The sequence below is a fragment of the Petaurus breviceps genome, unplaced genomic scaffold (genome assembly GCF_028583685.1).
Source record: "Petaurus breviceps papuanus isolate PSGF00001 unplaced genomic scaffold, PetGlider_PUasm1.0 90760, whole genome shotgun sequence".
Taxonomy (NCBI): Eukaryota; Metazoa; Chordata; class Mammalia; order Diprotodontia; family Petauridae; genus Petaurus; species Petaurus breviceps.
The window spans coordinates 9986535-10004808 of NW_027187338.1; the positions used below are offsets into that span (position 1 = coordinate 9986535).

General features: G+C 50.2%; 1 protein-coding gene across 3 annotated transcripts in view; it reads left to right on the forward strand.

The window, feature by feature from the left end:
• The window catches only part of NHSL3 (NHS like 3), a 46282-nt gene extending 28127 nt beyond the window's left edge, over positions 1-18155 (forward strand). For 2 of the 3 annotated variants that reach the window (XM_069068121.1, XM_069068122.1), the window contains exons 2-7: positions 10249-10386; positions 10934-10989; positions 11329-11455; positions 11572-11688; positions 12011-14821; positions 15560-18155. In XM_069068121.1, the coding sequence (XP_068924222.1) occupies positions 10249-10386; positions 10934-10989; positions 11329-11455; positions 11572-11688; positions 12011-14821; positions 15560-15582 (3272 nt within the window). In that variant the 3' untranslated portion in view covers positions 15583-18155. Of the gene's footprint in view, positions 1-6259; positions 6447-10248; positions 10387-10933; positions 10990-11328; positions 11456-11571; positions 11689-12010; positions 14822-15559 lie in introns of those variants that run through there. The other variant, XM_069068123.1, reaches the window with a different exon arrangement.
• Positions 18156-18274: the final 119 nt, after the last annotated feature.

Genomic DNA, 18274 nt, shown 5'->3' on the forward strand with positions numbered 1-18274 from the left:
TGTGTGTGTGTGTGTGTGTGTGTGTGTGTGTGTGTGTGTGTGTGTGTTTTGCTTTTTGGAGGGGGGAAGGTAGGGCAGTTAGTATTAAGTGACTTGCCCAAGGTCACACAGCAAATGGGCCTGGTGTTATCTGGCAGATTAAATACTTAGAGCCAGATTTCTTTTCCACACAAGGAAGCACACCTATCACTACTGGGCATCCGCAGGGAAGTTGGCTTCTGGCTTCCTGGCCCCAACTCTCCTGGGGACTGTGGCAAAGCATGACAGAGGGGATGGGTCACAGTGTTAAGTATCTGAGGCTGGATTTGAACTCAGACAGAAACTGTGTGACCCTGAGCAAGTCACTTAACTACTCTGTGTCTCAGTTTCTTCATCTATAACATGAGAGAGTTGGACTCAATGGCCTCTTAGGGTCTCTTCCATTTCACCCAGAACATTCTTAATTGCCTTTACATAAGTTCATTGGTTCATGTGTGTATGGATGCATTCCTTTATTCTTTTCTTTTAACTTTTTTGGAGAGGGGAAAGCAGGGCAGTTGGGTTAAATGATTTGCCCAAGGTTACACGGCTAGTAAGTATTAAGTGGCTGAGGCTGGACTTTAACTCAGGTCCTCCTGACTCCAGGGATGATGCTCTATTCACTGTGCCACTTAGCTACCCTGCATTTGTTTATTCAACATGCATTAAGGGTCTAGTGTGTGCCAGGTGTTGGGGTTACAGAGACAACAATTAAAAACAATCCCTTCCTTCAAGGAGTTTACATTCTTCTGGAGGTACAACTTACATAGATAGAGTGGTATTTTGTTATAGAGACTGTATGACTGAATCTACTGTACAGATTTTGCAGTGGATCAAGCACCGAGTCTGGAGTCAGCAAGACCTGAGTTCAAATCTGGTGTCAGACACTTACTAGCTGTGTGAACCTGGGCAAGTCATTTTACTTCTGTTTGCTGTAGTTTTCCTAATCTGTAAAATGGAGATCATAATAATGCCTATCCCACAGGGTAGTTGTGAGGATTAAATGAAATGTTTATAGAGTGCTTATCACAGTACCTGTCACATAGTAGAAGCTATAAATGCTAGCTATTATAATAAATACACATTAGGAAGGCCTTATGCAGAAGGTGGGACTTGAATTAACTGTTGAAGGGAGAGGTAGAATTATTTTTTTTGGGGGGGGAGGGAGGAGAGTAGAGTATATTTCTGATCTGAGAGATAGTCTGCAAAGGCACAGAGGTGGAAGATGGGCTATTCCTTACAGAAGGGAAGCATGATCCCATGGAATGACTGCAGAGTTTGAAGCTTGCAGACCTGAGTTCAAATCCTGCCTCTACCACTCATTACCTGTGTGACCTTGGGCCATTTAATCTCTGTGGGCTTCTGCTTCATCTGTCAAATGTCAAGCTCTCTTCCAGCTCTAATCTTTGATCTTACTTAGGCCAGTCTGCCTGAAATTTCAGAGTATGCAAAGCAGGGAGTATAGTGCATTAAGCTTGAAGAAGTTGGCTGGAGCCTGCTTCGGAACTTTTGCTGCCAAATCAAAGATTTCCTCTTTTCCTTTGGAGGGAGCAATCAAAGCAGGGAAGTGAAATGGTCAGACTTGGTGTCACTTCGGTGGAGGATGGCTGGGAGAGGAGAGAGGCTGGGGCTGGGGAGGCCCAGGAGGGGGCTTTTCAGTAGGTGAGGGGAGCCAAGGTCCAAAACCAGCTAGGGAATGAGGGTCTGAGGCTGAAAAGAAGATAACTGTATGGCTGGAATGGACCTTGGAGACGCTATAGCCCAACTCCCTCAGAGCAGATGAGATAATACAGGTTTGGATACAGGTTAACACACTTTATAAATGTTTGCTGTAGTTATTAAGTTATTATTTACTGTTATGATTGTTTTTACTTTGTATCTTCCCAGGCTGGAGAGCTCCCTGAGGGCAGATACTGGGCTGGATAAGTCTCTAATCTCCCTTTTATCTGCTGCTCCAACCACATGGTAGACAGTAGTAGTATCATGACTGATTGCTGGCTTTCTTCAGCCTCTAAGACTTCCTCTGCCCTGCTTTCCATGCACCCCTTTTACACAAGGTTGGCAGCTGTGTCCTAGATCAGAGAAGCCATCTTTTGTAGTATGCCCAATAGGGTAATAATAATAATAAATAATATATAAATATAATAAATAATAAATAAAATATAAATGATAAATTCCATTTCCATAATTATGATACTCTCACAACAACCCTACCTATGAGTTTGGTGAAAATATCCTCATTTAAGATGTGAGGAAACCAAGGCTTCAAAGAGGGGCTAACTTCCCAGGGTCACACAGTTCAGAAATGTGGAAGCCAGGTTTGGACCCTCAGGCCAGTACTATTCAGTGCCCAGCATGCTGGTGCCTCCAGGGTATGCCCAGAAGAGCTGGGCTCTACCAACAGATTCTAGCATCTCAGCATACCCAGCCCCCTGAAAGGAGCCTGGCCTTTCCCAGAAGCCAGAGCTCCAAATCCTGTGACAGCTTTGACCAGCTGCTATCCAGAGCAACATGCAAAAGATCACACCAGGCTTTCCTCACTTAGGCTTTCCTTTCCTCTCATAGGGCTGGGTTGGGTGCAGGATGATTCAGTAGCTGAGGCCTTTAAAATGAGATTCCTCATGTCCCAAGCCCTGGCCTCACTCTTGCCACCTACTCCATTCCTGGGAAGACTGCTCTGGAACAAGGTTTTGAATCCTGTGGAAAGGGCCCAAGCCAAGAACTCCTAATGTTACTCCTAATGCCTTCCTTTGGGCAGACCTCATGCAGAGTACTGTGTTCATTTTTGAGCATTTTAGGAAGGACATTGTCAAGCTGGAATATGGTCAAAGGGTAATGAGACCATAGCCTAAGGACAAGTTGAACAAACTGGGAAATTTTTAGTCTGGAGAAAAGAAGGCTTGAGAAAGGGGATGGGGTGGGGAGGGAGAGAATGTTAGCTCTCTTTAAATATTTAGAGGGCAGTCCTATGGAAGAGGGACCAGACTTTCTCTCCTTGGCCCTAAAGGGGTCTAGAAGCAATAGATAGACATTGTAGAGAAGCAGATTTTGTATGGATGCAAGGAAGAGATTCCTAACCATTAGAGCTGTCCTGTCCCAAAATGAAATTGACCCCATGGATTCAACAATAAATCAAGGGTGTTTCCAAGGCTTAGACTACAGGTGGGGAGCCTGTAGCATCAAGGTGACATGTGACCTTCTAGGTCCTCAGGTGCAGCCTGTTGACTGAGTCCAAGTTTTACAGAATAAATTCTTTTATTAAGGGAATTTGTTCTGTAAAGTTTGGATTCGGTCAAAGGGCTGCACTTGAGGACCTAGAGGGCTACATGTGGTCTTAAGGCTGGAGGTTCCCCACCCCTGGCTTAGACCCTTTAGAGATACCCTGAATTTATTGGACAAACATTTATTAAGCACCTACTAGGTACAGACACTGCTTGTGTACACAGAAAAGGATCTGGGATTTTACCAGCTCAAGTAATTCCAGGTGTGGGAACTCCCTCTACCAGCTTTCTACTATACTGATAGCAAGCCATCTGTGACTTTGCTGGGACTGAGGAATTCCCTGAGGCACATGGAAGTTGGAGTTGACTTACCCCTCCCCCCCCACCACAAAACTAGCAAATCAAAAGAGACAAGATTTGAACCTTCCAGAATCTATGCCCAGTGTTATTGTCTTTTGTACCATCTGCTTCTAGATACTAGGGATTCAAATGACCTGGGCATATTACCGGACCAGGAGAGGAGGGATAGAACATGGGAGAACAGATGGGGTACAATGCTAGCTAACTGGAGGAGAGAGAGAACAAAGCAACTGGGGGAATGGGGAAAATATCAGAGGAGAGGTGGCTCCTGAGCTGAGCCTGGAGGGAGAATTAAAGAATATTGTGCAGGGAGTTGAATTGAATACATTATAAGCATGGACTGTAACGGCTAGTCCAGTTTGGCTGTCAGTAAACATTTGTTAGGTACCTACGATGTGCCAGGCACTATACAAGTGCTGGGGATACAAATATCAAACATGAAAGATGGACCCTGCCCTCTAGCAGCTTACATTCTAATGTGGGAAGGTGGCACACAAGGGAAAGCTGAAAAGTGGGGGAAGGGATAGATACCCAGCTGGGCTGCTTGGAAATGAGGAGGCATCTGTCCTGGGCCCCTTCTTAAACAGAGGTTTTAGAGTTAGTAGCTTTGCTCTACAATCAGAGAGGCAGAGTGTACCACTGATAAAAGTATGAATATCAAGGCTGATTTGATCTTGCAGGATGATGAGGTTTCCATGACTGGAACACCCATATTGGGGTGGGGGGAGGGTAATGCAAGATAATATGGGAAATGTCAATTGGAACCAGAATGTAGAAGGTCTTAAATATGAGGCTGAGTTTGTAATTTCTTATAATTAATAGGGAGCCATTCAATTTGGAACTATGCCCAAAGGGCTATAAAACTGTGCATACCCTTTGATATACTAGGTCTGTATCCCAAAGAGATCACAAAAAAGGGAAGAGACCCCACAAGTACAAAAATATTTATAGCAGCTCTTTTGTGGTGGCAAAGAATTAGAAATTGAGGGGATGCCCATCAATTGGGGAATGGCTGAACAAGTTGTATGCATGTAATGGAATACCGTTGTTCCATAAGAAATGATGAACAGGTGGATTTCAGAAAAACCTAGAAAGACTTACATGAACTGATGCTGAGTGAACAGAGCCAGAAGAATATTGTACACAGTAACAGCCACATTGTGCAGTGATTAACTATGACAGACTTGGCTCTTCTCAGAAATAATCTAAGACATGATCTAATAAGACAATTCTGAAAGACTCATGATGAAAAATGCTATCCACATCCAGAGAAAGAACTATGGAGTCTGAATGCAGACTGAAGCACACCATTTTTACTTCTTTGTTTTTTGTTTCTCATAGTTTTTCCCTTTGGTTCTGATTCTTCTTTCACAACATGACTAATGTGGAAATGTTTGACTTGATTGTACATGTATAGCTTATATCAGATTGCTTGCTGTCTTGGGGAGGGAGGAGGGAAGGGAGAAAAATTTGGAACTTGAAATCTTACAAAAATGAATATTGAAAACTATCTTTACATGTAAATGGAAAAAATAGCCATTAAAGATTTTTGAGGGAGGAAGGGATGTAGTTCAGATCTGCGCCATAGAAAGATTATTTTGGCAGATATGGAGGATAGTTTGGAAAGGAGAGAGACTGGAGGTAGAGACCAGGTGTAGGGAGGCTGTTGCAAAAAAGGAAATGATGAAGGCTCTTGAAATATGGGGATTTGAAGTGGAATTGACAGGATTTGGCAGCTGATTGGTTGGGGAGGTAGAGAGTGGTGGAGCTCTTTGAGGTTATGAAGCTGGATGAAGAGGATGATTTGGGAGGTGCTGGTGCCTTCAGCTGAAATAAGTCAGTTTGTTGGAAGACATAATTTAAGGTAGAGGATCAAAGATCTAGATGGGACTTCTGAGGTCACCCAGTCCAACTCCTCATTTTATAGGTGAGGCCTAGGGAGAAGGTAACGTCACATAGGCCTTTCTCAGTGGCAGAATTTGAACCCAGATCCTCAGACTCCAGAGCCAGGGCTCTTTCCACTTTACCACACCTCCAGGTTTGGGGTTTGACTTTTCACCAGAAGGCTGGGTGACCCCCTTCCCGGGATTCCTGTTCAAATATGAGTTGAACTACAGCACCTGTACATTCCTGTGGGTCTACAACTTTCTAAACTAGTGAACTTTGGGTAAGCTCCTTCTTCTTTCTGGGCTTCACTGTCCTCTTGTAAAACCAAACCAAATCAAACCCAAAGGATTGGAATAAATGAGTTTTTTAGCTCCCTTCCAACTCTAATATCCTGGGATTCTCTGACCTGGTTTAAATTCCATCTCTGTCATTTACTAGCTATGTGACCTTGGACAAGTCCTTTGCCCTTTCTGGGCCTCAGCTCCTTTGCAAAAGTGAGGAGCAAGTTACTATGCAGGATCCTTCCAAGCCTTTCGAAGGTTCCTTTCTTGTCAAATATGATGGTCCTTTTTTGGGGGGAGGGGGGCATGGGGTGAAGACTGTGTTCTAATCTCAATCTCCCCCTCTGCCTCTAGGCATCCATTTCTGGGGCCTGGGAGGCTGGGGTCTGGAGCGGGCGGGAGCGCCCAAGGGGAGGAGGGGGTGGGAGCGGGTGGTGCAGGGGCGGCCGGCCAGCCCCTCCCCCGGCCCCAGAGTCGCCGCCCTCCCTCGCTTCCGAGCTGGCGCAGTTTCAGTCTCTAGTCCTCGCCAAAGCCTGGTCGGAGGCGGAGCAGCTCCTACAGGCGAGGGCGGGCCGGAGAGCCTTGGGGGACTGGGGGCTCGGGGTCCCTTCAGCCGCCGCCATGGTTGTGTTTATGGGCCGGCACCTCCCCTCGCTCCTCGGGCTCTTTAAGAAAAGGGGTGAGTGGGGAGCAGCCTGCGTGGGGTGGGGCGAGCACTGAGCAGACTGGGTCTTCTAGCATCCCTGCCCCGCCCTGGGGAGCTCCAAGCGCTTGTTCGGAAGCCAAGCTTGATGGATCTCTCTGGAATTCCTACCCTTCCTATAGAAAGTGTAGGATTCCCTGAGCATTTTAATGGGGGGTGGAGCTGTACAAAGTGGACAAGGTCTTTTAGCATCCTGGTCCCTCTCAGTGAGCCTGGGGATCTCCTGAGGGGATCTTCAGAGGGGAGGAGAGGTGCCCCTCTGATTTTTACCCCCCGGGGCAGACTCTGCAAATAGTGACCAGAAGGGCAGGAGAAGGTAGGGAGGAGATGTGGGGCCTACTGGCTTTCTCCCCCTCTTCCCATATTCTAGAGGTGAAAGCAGGAGAAAGTGTTTCTCCTTTCCCTCCTGCATCAGCCTGGGAGAGTTCCCTTTGTCCGGACACCGCCCTGGGGGGCGGGGGTGAGGAGGGGTGGGGGTTTGCAGACTGAGCTGGGTGCATGTGTGTAGGGGATTTTATCTGTGTGAGATTATGTATGTTCCTGTATGTGCAGGCACATCTGGGCCAGGAAGGTGGAGCAGGGGAGTCACAGACTTGTCACTCTACCCCTCCCCCTAGAAATCTTGGAACCCTCCCTGCCCACCTCAGTATCCACAAGGCTGCCTCTTTCTCTGATCTCTGTCTGCCATCCAACCAGGGTTTAGCTCCAGCTGCCAGTCCATTTTCTCCAGGGTACCTGTCTTTAGGCTGGAGGCCTTGAGTTTTGGGCCTCCAGTGGGTTGATTTTCATAGCTTTGAACAACAAGCCTTTGCAGGATCTGAAACTCAAATTTTAGGCCTCTGGGAACAGGGGGAGGGCTAACTTAGGTTGAATCTGAGTTAGGGACTAGGCAGGTGAGGTCATCAAATTCTCAAAAAGGTGTTTGGGAAGGAAAGAGACTTGACTATAGAGTCAGGGCACCTGGGTTGTAAGTCTTGCCACTCACTTTCTGTGTGACCTTGGGAAAGGCCCTTCCCCTCTCTAGGCCTAAGTTTATCCCTTAAGTGGCATGGTGGATAGAATTTGGCTTGGAATTAGGAAGACTGGGTTCAAATCCTGCCACTTGACATGGTCAGAGGACCTGGGTTTGAATCTCAGCCCTTTAACTTACCCATGTGACCTTGGGCAAAATACTTCTCTCCGGGCTTCAGGTTCACCACCTGTAAAATGAGAGGATTGCATTAATTGATCTCTAGCATCCCATTTAGCTTTATGTCTAGAGTCCTTAGGACACTGTGACTTTGTGACCCTGGGCAAGTAATTGACCTGCTCTCTCTCTCTGTGCCTTTTATTGTCTTAGACATTATCTGTGATAATATTGTTTGAGGGGTGATAGAAAGGAGGGAGGAGTACCCATGTTATTCACTTCTGGGTCTCAGGCACTGTCTTACCTGTTGCCTCAGTGAGATTGGATGGAATTGTGGGAAGCAGAATGGAGAACCTGGAGCTCCCATTTACAGATGGGGTGAGTGGGGATGTATGATGTGAGTAAACTTCAAAAAATAGACTTGGAGACTCAGGGTGGGAGCAGAGAAGCTATGAATCTCTATCTTTCCTCTGGAGAGTGTGGGAGTCTCTGAGCATTTTAATGGGGGTAGGTAGGATTGTCCTAAATAGACCAGGTCCTTTAGTATCCTTATCCTTTGAAGTGAGCCTGGGGATCTCCAGGCACTTCAGATAGAGGGGTGGTCATCAGTGTCCTGCCCAGTAACCAGGTCCTCTCTTCCATAGGTTCAGAGGGGATCAGGATCTTACATGGTGGCTGGGTGGGGGTGGGGTGGGGAAACTCTCTACCCCTTTAAATAGTCCTTTGTAAAGTGCAGAAAGATTTAACTAAAGGCATATGCCCTTCCTCCCCGCTGTTGCTCATGTTGTATATTCTAAGGGGCAGAGGCCACTTCACTTGACCCAGTGGACTGTACTGGGCAGGCACCTCCACCCCTCTTAGAGGAGGAGTCTGTGATAGGATCTCTTGTAAAGGAGCCAGCCTCACATCTGAGGGTTCTTGAGACCAGGAGAGAGTGACAGTCTGGAGTGTGGCAAAGGAAAATGGGGCTCTGAGCCCTGTCCCCAATAACCATCTCCTTCCTCCCCCTTACCACATAGGTCAACGAAGGACTGAAAGGGAATGTTCAGCAAGCTCCTGCTGTGGGTAGGGCCCTTTACAGAGCACTGTACTCCCAGTCCCATGGGGGGCACAGTCTGGTAGGGGTTAGGACACAAATGAAGAGTTAGTTTAACATACACAGTATTACATGACTGAGTGCATTAGAGAAAAACAGCATGGGATACTAGAGAGCTGGTCTCACGCATAGAAAGATCTGGGTCCAAGTGTGATATATGGGCCGTGTTAGACAGGGCAAGTCACTGAAACTTACAGTGGCCCAGGCAACTCTCTAAGACTAAACAGTAGAGAAGGTGCCTGTCCGAATTGGGAGAGGAACTTCCTCATCAGGACTCCCCTCCACTGGTGCAGTAGGAGACCTGAGGGGCAGGGCTTCTCGGAGGCGCTGGCCTTTGAATTGGGTTGTGGAAGGAAGGGAAAGGGCATTTACTAAGCCCTTAGTGTGTGCCAGGTACTGTTCTTGCTCCTTTGGTCTTCACAGCAACACTTTGAGGTGGAAGCTGTTACTATCCTCATTTTACAGTTGAAACTGAGGCAGACAGGCTAAGTAACTTAGTGTCTGAAGCTGGATTTGAACTCAGGTTGTCTTGATTCTTGACTCCAGGTACAGAGCTCTGTCTACTCGTTCACCTATAGATAGGGAGGAATTTACTATTCCCATTAGAATGTAAGCTTCTTGAGGGCAGGGGCTGTAACTTCAGCCTTAGCAAAGTGCCTGGTACATACTGAGTACTTTGTAAATGCTTGTTTCCTTCCTAACTTCCTTCCTTAATAACTTAATAAATGTTTGTTGCCTCACCACATGTCCTTTGGGAGGGAGGATATTCTAGGCCTAGGGAATGACAGGGTGGCAAAGGTGGGGGACAGAGCCACAGATGCTTGGACGTCCAGAGGAAAGGGAGCTTGGGAGAGGCCAGCAGACAGACTTTGCTGTTCCTTCCCCCAGTCCACTTACACATAGGTGCCCCTCGGTGGGGGCAGGGAAGGGAAGGAAGTTTCTTTGGCAAAGGAGGGCTGTGGAGGAGAATGCTGTGAGATGAGATTAGACAGTAGAGTGGCAGCAGGTGTGGGCAGGACACTCTGCTGCCTCCCTGGGCTGGAGGTGGGGCCTGGGTCTGGGACAGTGGGGCAGTCAAATAGCATTTATTAATGGCTTCATACTTTCCAGGCACTGCGCTAATTGATGGGGGTACAGAGAAAGGCAAAGACAGTGAGGAGGAGGGGTGGGGGGAGGTGTGTGCCCTCATGGCTCTACTTTCCACTTTACCACCCAGAGTCTTAGTTCAAATTCATACATCCTGGGGTAAGTCACTGAACACTTCCTTGTGCCTCATTTTTCTCCCCTGTGGAAAAAAGAGAAAACTGAGATATATTTTTAGAAATTAACCAGGCAGGGAGAGGAAGCATCACCGTAAACTGGAAAGACTTTCTAGCTGGAGGATCTGGGTTTGAGTCCGGGCTCTGCCACTTGTGTGACTCACTAGGTCAGTGGCCTTCTCTCCCTGGCCTCAGTTTCCTCATCTGTAAAATGAGGAGGGTTGTACTAGATGACGTCTTAGGTCCCTTGCAGGTCAAGATCTGTGATCCTGTGACCTCCTCTTCCCTTGTCCCCAGGCTCAAGCAAAGCTGACAACAAGCAGCCCTCATCGGATGACCATCAGGACAATGTCTTCTTTCCCAGCAGCCGCCCTCCTCATCTGGAGGAGCTGCACTTTCAGGCTCAAGAAGGACTTCGATCCCTGCAGCACCAAGGTGCCAGCCCCCTCCCCCAGACTCCCCCTCTAGGCTCTCGTGGTCCTGTGCAGCTGAGCCCCTTCTCTCCCAGCCCCTTGGGTCACCAGTGTTTAGAAGGGAAGGAGACACCAATGCAGATAGTGCGATAATTCAGTCTTACATGATAAATGCATGAGAAAGGAACTAAAGAAAGTATGATGGGAAGTCTGAGGGAGGGGCTTCTGGGAAGAGGTGGCATTTGAGTTGGACTGTAGAGGATGGATAGGGGATGTGGCAGGATGTGTCCCATGTCCAAGGCTGACTCCTGGACCTTTGTTTCTTCATCTGTAAAAATGAGCAAGGTGAACCAGATGCTCTCTTAGGCCTCCTTTCCATTCTAAGTCCTGTGGTCCCCCAGGCTTTTTGGGCCCTGAGTGAGGTGGGGTGGGGGGAGATACCCCAGGGAGACCCTCATGGTAGGATGGGAGGGTATTAGGGCTACTACCTCCTTTTGTCTGCCTCTGATCAAAAGGCCCTTAAGTTAAAGGCTGGAGTTTTGAATAGTTTCTCTTTTCCTGTCTTTCAGAAAAACAGAAACAGAACAAGGACTGCTGGGACCATGGAGACAGTCAGAGCCTCAAGGTAAGGGGGAAGGGAGGAAGGGGTGGCTAGTCTGGCCTGGATTCTCTGCATTCTCCCCAAACCTTCACAGGGTCCCTTGGGGCCAAGCCTTAGGAAGAAGCAGTGGGTTAAAGTGGAAACAGCACAGTTTAGAATCAGAGAGCCTGTATTCACATTTAAGCTCTGCTATTGATTACCTGGGTCACCTTGGGCAGATTTCTTCCTCTCTGTGGTTCTCACTTTGCTAATCTTCAGAGCTTAGGGTCATTCTGGCTGTAAATTCTTCGAATCCTGAAGAAGTGGGCTGGGATGGTCTGACTCCCTGGACCCTTCCTGATTCTGCTGTGTCTGTCCCCACAGTCATCCCAGATGGGCACTGAGGACGAGGACAATGTTTCCTTCTGCAGCCAGAGCACCACGTCTACCATGGAGAGCTCAGCTGCTGAGGATGCCATGTCCATCCGTTCGGAGATGATCCAGCGCAAAGGTGCATATCTAGGGACAGGGCATGGGCTCTACCAGCCACCGCTTCCCTGTGTGTGTCTGTGTGTGATGACATTTTCATTAACCCTTTCATGCCTCCATTAACTCCCTCACTTGCAGGCTCTACCTTCCGACCTCATGACTCATTCCCCTCAAAACCAGGGAAATCAGGCCGGCGAAGGCGTGAAAGGCGGAGCACGGTGCTGGGGCTCCCACAGCATGTCCAGAAGGAGCTGGGTGAGCCATTGCCTGGGTGGGCTGGGAAGGGCTGGGAGGAGAGGGAAAGCATGGCTCCTTTCTAGAATCTTGTAGAGTTTACAGAATGCTTATTACAGTCGTTTTATGAGAAAGTACAGGCAGGTATGTTACAGATGAGAGGGGCTCAGAGGAGGCAAAGTGACTTGTTCATCAGTCACACAGCTCAGTAGTGGCGGGGATGGATCTTCACCCCAGGTCTTCTGACCCCAAATCTGGTGCTGTTTTTGTCACCTTACACTAGGTCTGTGGGAGGAAAAGAGCCACATGTCACTGACTGGCTCCTCTTTTTGTCCACTTGCAGGTCTAAGGAATGGGCATGATGTACCTGGCATGCCCAGGCCTCCTGCTCGGCTCACCAATGGGCATGGTGCAGCAGGGGGAGTGGTCCACATCCCTACGGTAGATGGGCATCCGGTGGTCCCTGGGAGTGGTGTTCCTGGGGTCCGTGTGTCATTGGTTGCACTGGAAGCAGGGTCTGGGGATGAAGCTGCCTTACAACGCCACATCGATCGTGTCTACCATGATGATAGCCTTGTTGGCCGAAGGACAGGGGCCCAGCTGTCCCCCCTGGTCCGACCCAAGTCACTAGCTGTGCCAGGGATGACCGGTGGTGCGGGGTCCCCAGAACCCCTGAGCCCAGCCATGTCCATCTCACCCCAGGCCACCTACCTCTCCAAGATCATCCCGAATGCGGTCTTGCCGCCAACGGTGGATGTGGTAGCCCTGAGCCGCTGCAGCCTCCGCACCCTGAGCCGCTGCAGCCTCATGTCAGCCAGCCCGGCCTCTGTTCGCTCCCTGGGGCGCTTCTCCTCCTCTTCTTCCTGCCAACCCCGTAGCCGCCATGCCTCCTCCTCCAGCGACAACTGGAGCCACTCACAGTCCACGGAAACAATTGTGTCAGATGGATCAACGCTGTCATCACAAGGGGGTTCGGAAGACCGAGTTGATGGGCTGCCAGCACATGAGGAGGGGTGTGCCACCAGCCGAGAGAGCCCCCACAGTACAGCAGGTAGTGGGGTTTCCAGGGCCACAGGCAGTGGACAGGCTTCACCCAGTGTGGCCAGCAGCAGGGCCGATGGGTCAGACACTGCCAGCATTCAGAGTGGACACTCATCTGTCAGGAGCGTGTCTCTGAGGAAGCTTAAACGGGCACCAGCACCTCCCCGCCGGACCTACTCCCTTCACCAGCGAGGCTCAGCTGATGGGGCCCCCGGGTTGCCCCCCAAGCCAGAACGAAAGCAGCCACAACTCCCTGCTGCTGGAGAGCCTGAGGAGGTGGCCCCTGGAGCCCAGGTCCCCACACTGTCTCCTAGCACCTCCCAGCGCCTCATGGGCTCCCCTGAGCGCACACTCTCTCCCTCTAGTGGCTATTCTAGCCAGAGTGGCACCCCAACATTGCCTCCTAAGGGGCTGATGGGGCCCCCTGCCTCCCCAAGCAAGCCATCACCAAGGCCTCTAAAGCCTGAGCGAGTATGCTCTCTGAGGTCCCCTGGGGCCTCGGTGTCTTCCTCACTCACCTCCCTCTGTTCCTCTGCTTCATCCTGTGACCCAGCTCTTGTAGAAAAGGCTGTCCCTGTGCAGCCTCTGGATGCTACCTTGCCCCCAACCAACCCAGCTGACAGGTTTGTCATTCCCCCTCACCCTAAAGTCCCAGCCCCTTTTTCACCACCTCCTTTGAAACCTAAGACCCCAACTGTACCTGCACCTACATCTACATCTATATCTACTCCTACATCTACATCTGTGTCTACACCTACTCCTATACCTACTCCTACACCTAACCCTACACCTACTCCTACACCTATACCTACACCTACACCTATACCTACTCCTACACCTAGCTCCATTTCTAATTCTGCTCCTCCTATCCAGGGGTCAGTGACCCCAGTGAAATCTAATTGGGAATCTTCTACAGCACCCAAGGGGAGATCTCCTCCCCCTTCACCTCCCCCATCTTACCATCCACCCCCACCGCCTGCTAAGAAAGTGGAGGCAGTTGTCCAGGCCCCAGCCTCAGCACCCCTGAGTTCTGATGGGGAGGCCCCCCAGGATGCTAGCTGGCCCCCTCCCCCTCCCCCTGCCCCAGAAGAACAAGACCTGTCTATGGCTGACTTCCCTCCACCAGATGAGGCCTTCTTCTCGCCTGCTAGGCCAGAGTCCCCAACTCCATCCCCTGTCCCTGCTGAGCCTCTTGCCCCAGTCCAGGCCTCTGTTGCCCCTCTGGAGTCTCTTTCTCAGCCTTCGGCAACACCTGAGACACAGACCTCAAGCTCCTTTTTGGCCACCGTCTCCTCACGAAGCCAACCCCAGTCTGAGTCTCTGCCTACACCTGGGTCCCCACCTATTCCCCCACCCTTGCCAGCCTCAGGCCTTCAGCCTAGTTCTGGGAAGTCCCCAGAGCTATCCAAGGAGCCCTTGGGGCGCAGTAAGAGCATCCCTGCGTCCAAGGAAGATGCCAGCCTCCCTATTGTCACGCCTTCCCTGTTGCAGATGGTGCGGCTCCGCTCTGTTGCTCCCCCAGCTCTGCCCACCTCTGAGGTCCCAGTTTCCCCAGCCCCTGCTCCACAGAAGCCACTTCGGAAGGCACTATCTGTTCGGGGTGGCCAGGCACCTGGGCCCTCTTCTGGGCTTCATGCTGCCATGCGCCTCAAGGTCTCTAGCCTGGCCTCCACCGAAGGCTCCCTTGGTCCTCGATCCAATGGCCCACCTGAGCCAGAGGCCACGTCACCACGGCCACAGTCCCCTGCCTCCACCGCCAGCTTCATCTTCTCCAAGGGTGCCAAGAAGCTGCAGCTGGAGCGGCCTGTCTCTCCTGAAGCCCAGGCTGACCTGCAGCGGAACCTGGTGGCAGAACTTCGGACTTTCTCTGGGCAGCGGGGGCCGCAAGCCCAGAGGAAACCCAGCAAGTCTGCTCCGCCTGTGGCCCGGAAGCCTTCAGTGGGGGTCCCTCCATCTGGTTCTCCTGGCATCAAGCAGGCTGAGAGCCCATCTGCCTCCCCTGCCAATGGGCATTCCCACCTTGAGGACAGGACTAAGCGAGAGCTACAGGAGAACGGAGGCACTGTGCAGCTGGCGGGCCTGGAGCCGCAGCTGCTGAGTCCTGCTGCCTCAGGTACGTGGGGCAGTGGGGTGGGTCTGGGGGTATGCCTCGTGCTCCCTCCCTGCCGAGCCAGACATGAGGGGGAGAAGAGGGCTCCCTCCACAATTCTACACCCTGGTGGCAGTGCTTCTCATTCATTCTGAAAGCACTTTGAGGTTTAGAAGCACCTCCCTCCTTGGCAGCTAGCGCAGGGACTATCAGTACTGATTTCCAGCTGAAGACTTCAGATGTTAGCTCTTTGCCCCCAGTCTTGTTAAACTCAGGTCCTGGGGAGTCCAGTGCTCTGAGATCTGGGGCTTTCCTTGGTGTTTTCAGGAGTCCTGGGGGAGTCATGAGAAAACTGACAAACACCAAACTGACCCTTCTTTGAAAGGTCTGAGTTTCTTTACTCTCAACTCCTCGGGGTCCCAGAATGGGGCAGAGGTGATATGGGACAGAGGATACATAGGCATCTTGGGGAGGGAGGAAGGATAAAGATTCATAGCATCTTAGAGCTAAGAAGGGACCTCAGAGGTCATTGAGGCCTGAGCCAAACGGTCCTCTGACAATGCCCTTGGGCCTCAGTGGCATCACTGGCAGCTAAGTAGGGCAAGTGGATAGAGCGCTAGACCTGGATTCAGAAAGACCTGAGTTCAAATATATGGGCCAGGGCTTTTCTTGACCATCCTCATTGTCTTGGGCATATCGCTGGGCTGTTCAGATCCTTGGACCTCCCCTCCTCTAACAGGTCACTCCCTCTCCTTTCCACAGAAAAACAGAATGAGCTGGTCTGACCTGAGGGAACAGCGCTCTGGTACTACTGACCCATCCTAAGAACACAATCTCTCAGGGACCTGGGCAGGTCGAAGAATGAGAACATGGGGAGAACTGGACAGATACTTAACTTAATACAAAGGAAGAATTCAGCCTTAGCCTCCACGGCCTTTGATATTTATGCAAACCTGGTGAGGGCACCTTTCCTCACCAAGTTAGGCAGTTTTCTTTTGCCTTTTTACAGAAAAATGGACACTCCCAGAGTCACCACGTTTCCATCTCCAACTTTAACCTGGTTTAGCTGAGGAAGGACAGTTGATGGGAAGAGGGAGTGATCTTTGCTGGCCCCAAAGCCCTAGCCCTAAAGAGGCTAGAGCCTGGTCCAGAGCTCCCTGGGATTTTTTTGTTCTTTTCTTTTGAAAAAATTTTCTCTTTCTTCTTTCCCCTGTCCCCTTACCCCCTCCAATTTCTGGGATCATTAGTCCTGTAATCAAGCACACAATAGTTGTTTTGAATCAAAGCACTTTGCAAAGACAAGCTGCCCGTCCATCTTCCAGGGCAGGTGGCCAGCCTTCCATCCTGCCAGTCACCACCTCACCACTGGACCTGCCCCTTGTGGAACGTGGCCTGCCTCCTTTCCACAAGGCTCCTGTTTACATGGCGGCGGTTCTTACTCTCTGGGTCTTTACCTAACCTCCTCACACCGGCATGGTGGTATGGTGTGCCCCATTCCTTTGGGTCTTGAGGTTTCAGAAGAGGGAGGGGTGGGAAGGGGGTAGTAGTCCCTGGCCTTTGGAGGCAAGGACAAAGCACAAAAGGGGAGAGGAATGAACTCCTGTGCCCATCCTTTTCATGAGCCTCCCTATTGTTGGCCAGCTTTGCTGCTTCCAACAGGTGCTTCCATCAGTAGTGGGAGAGAAGGCCAGTGTGACCCTAGGCCAGGATGAAGGGACATGTCCCCATTCCCTTCTCAGGGCATCAGAAATCGACCTTCGAGAATGAATAGAAAAAGTTGTGCAAAGTAGCACCTCTGGCTCTTCCCAGATGCTGCTCTGCTTACTTCCCTGAGGCCAAGATTCCTTTGTCTGAGCCGAGGGGCTTTTCTCTCCTTTCCTAGGGAGGAGGGAAGGTGGTTCCAGCCCAGACACAGGTACTGGTTTTTTTGTCTATGCCTCTTTCAGGTTTGCCCACTCACTACCTAGAGGTTGTAGGCTGAACAGGGTATAGAGGAGGGATGCCTTTTGCCACTGGTACTGGTCTTCCTATGTAGTCTTCCTCCCTTCTCCACCCTGTTCTGTGGGATTTCACCCTCTGGACACACCTTTGCACTGGATGCTCATTTAGGGATGGCAGAGGTTGATTGAGAGGTCAGTCATACATGCCAGAGGCATCCCTCAACTATTCTAAAAATATGAGTATCTACCTGGGCTGTCCCTTGGGTCCAACTGGTCTGGGATTCATGGGCTTCTTTGGCAGCCAGCATAGTGGGAGAGCATGGGAACAATCTATGATTGTACCCTCCAAAAGTTAGGGATGCCCTTCAGCAAGCTTGGATTCCTCTGGAATAACCTGGCCTAAATCTCACTGACCCCAAGTTTGATCAAAACCCTCTTAAACCTGTTTTCAGGCTAGTAAGTCTTTCAGAGTAACCTGCTTTTCAGATTCAGAAGTGGTTGGGGATATGGTGAGGGTAGAGGTGAGTGCACTTTGGGTGGGGAGTGGGAAGGGCTTTTCTCTATTGGAGATCCATCCCTCTTTGCTTCACAGAGGCCTTGCTATCACCACCATCAAATACTAGGTAGCCACTGGCCAACTCTTTACTCCTCCCTTCCCCCCCTTAGCCAGGGCCGTTATCATTGGTCCTGGTACTGTTTGCTGAGCTTGGCTAGGCTGGGGCCCAAGCCTCTTAAGGGACTGCTGAGGGAGCTTGACTCCATACCAATGTCCTTCTCTTCCTATGGGTCATCTGACACCCAATCTCACACATAAAGCTGTCACATACAAAGAGTAGAGAGAAATCGATAACCACTGTACGTACTGTGCCGATCTCTGCCCACATCCCATCGGATGTAAGAGTAAGCTTGAGGGGCAGTGTCTGAACTGCTGAGGTTTGGGAGGGGGAGCTTCCTCCTGCCTGTTTTAAACTCATGCCACCTGACCCTCCTTGCTCAGTTCTGTTACTGGAATCTTGTCCCTGTGAGGGCACCTCTGAGAATGCCCAGCTCTTACCCACTGTCCCCTGGTTGGACAGAGCACAGCAGTGGGGACTAAGAAGGGGGGGAAAGGAAGGGAAGGGCAAAGTCCCTGCCTTATCCCCTTGGGGAACCAAGCTGGACCTAGCACTAACCGAGACCAAAAGCCTCTGATTTTTATTGTTCTACAGAAATGTTAGATATAGAGAAATATATATATTTCTTTAAACATTGACCTCACTTTGATTGTTGAAAAAGCCAAAAAAAAAAAAAAAACCCCACCCCAACCAGCCCTACCCCAATACCCCAGAAGACCTCAGCCCTTGAAAAGTCTAAGTGAGATACAATGAAAACTCTGTATGTTTTGGTTAAAATATGTTAATTATATGATTAAAGCTGAATTGTTGTTGCTTCCTCTTCTTCCTTGATAGGGGCTTAGATCAGTTGGGGAGCCCCAGCTCCTGCTGCCCCTTATAAAAGAGTAGACTTGTAGGAGCCTCAGAGGGTATATACTTCAACC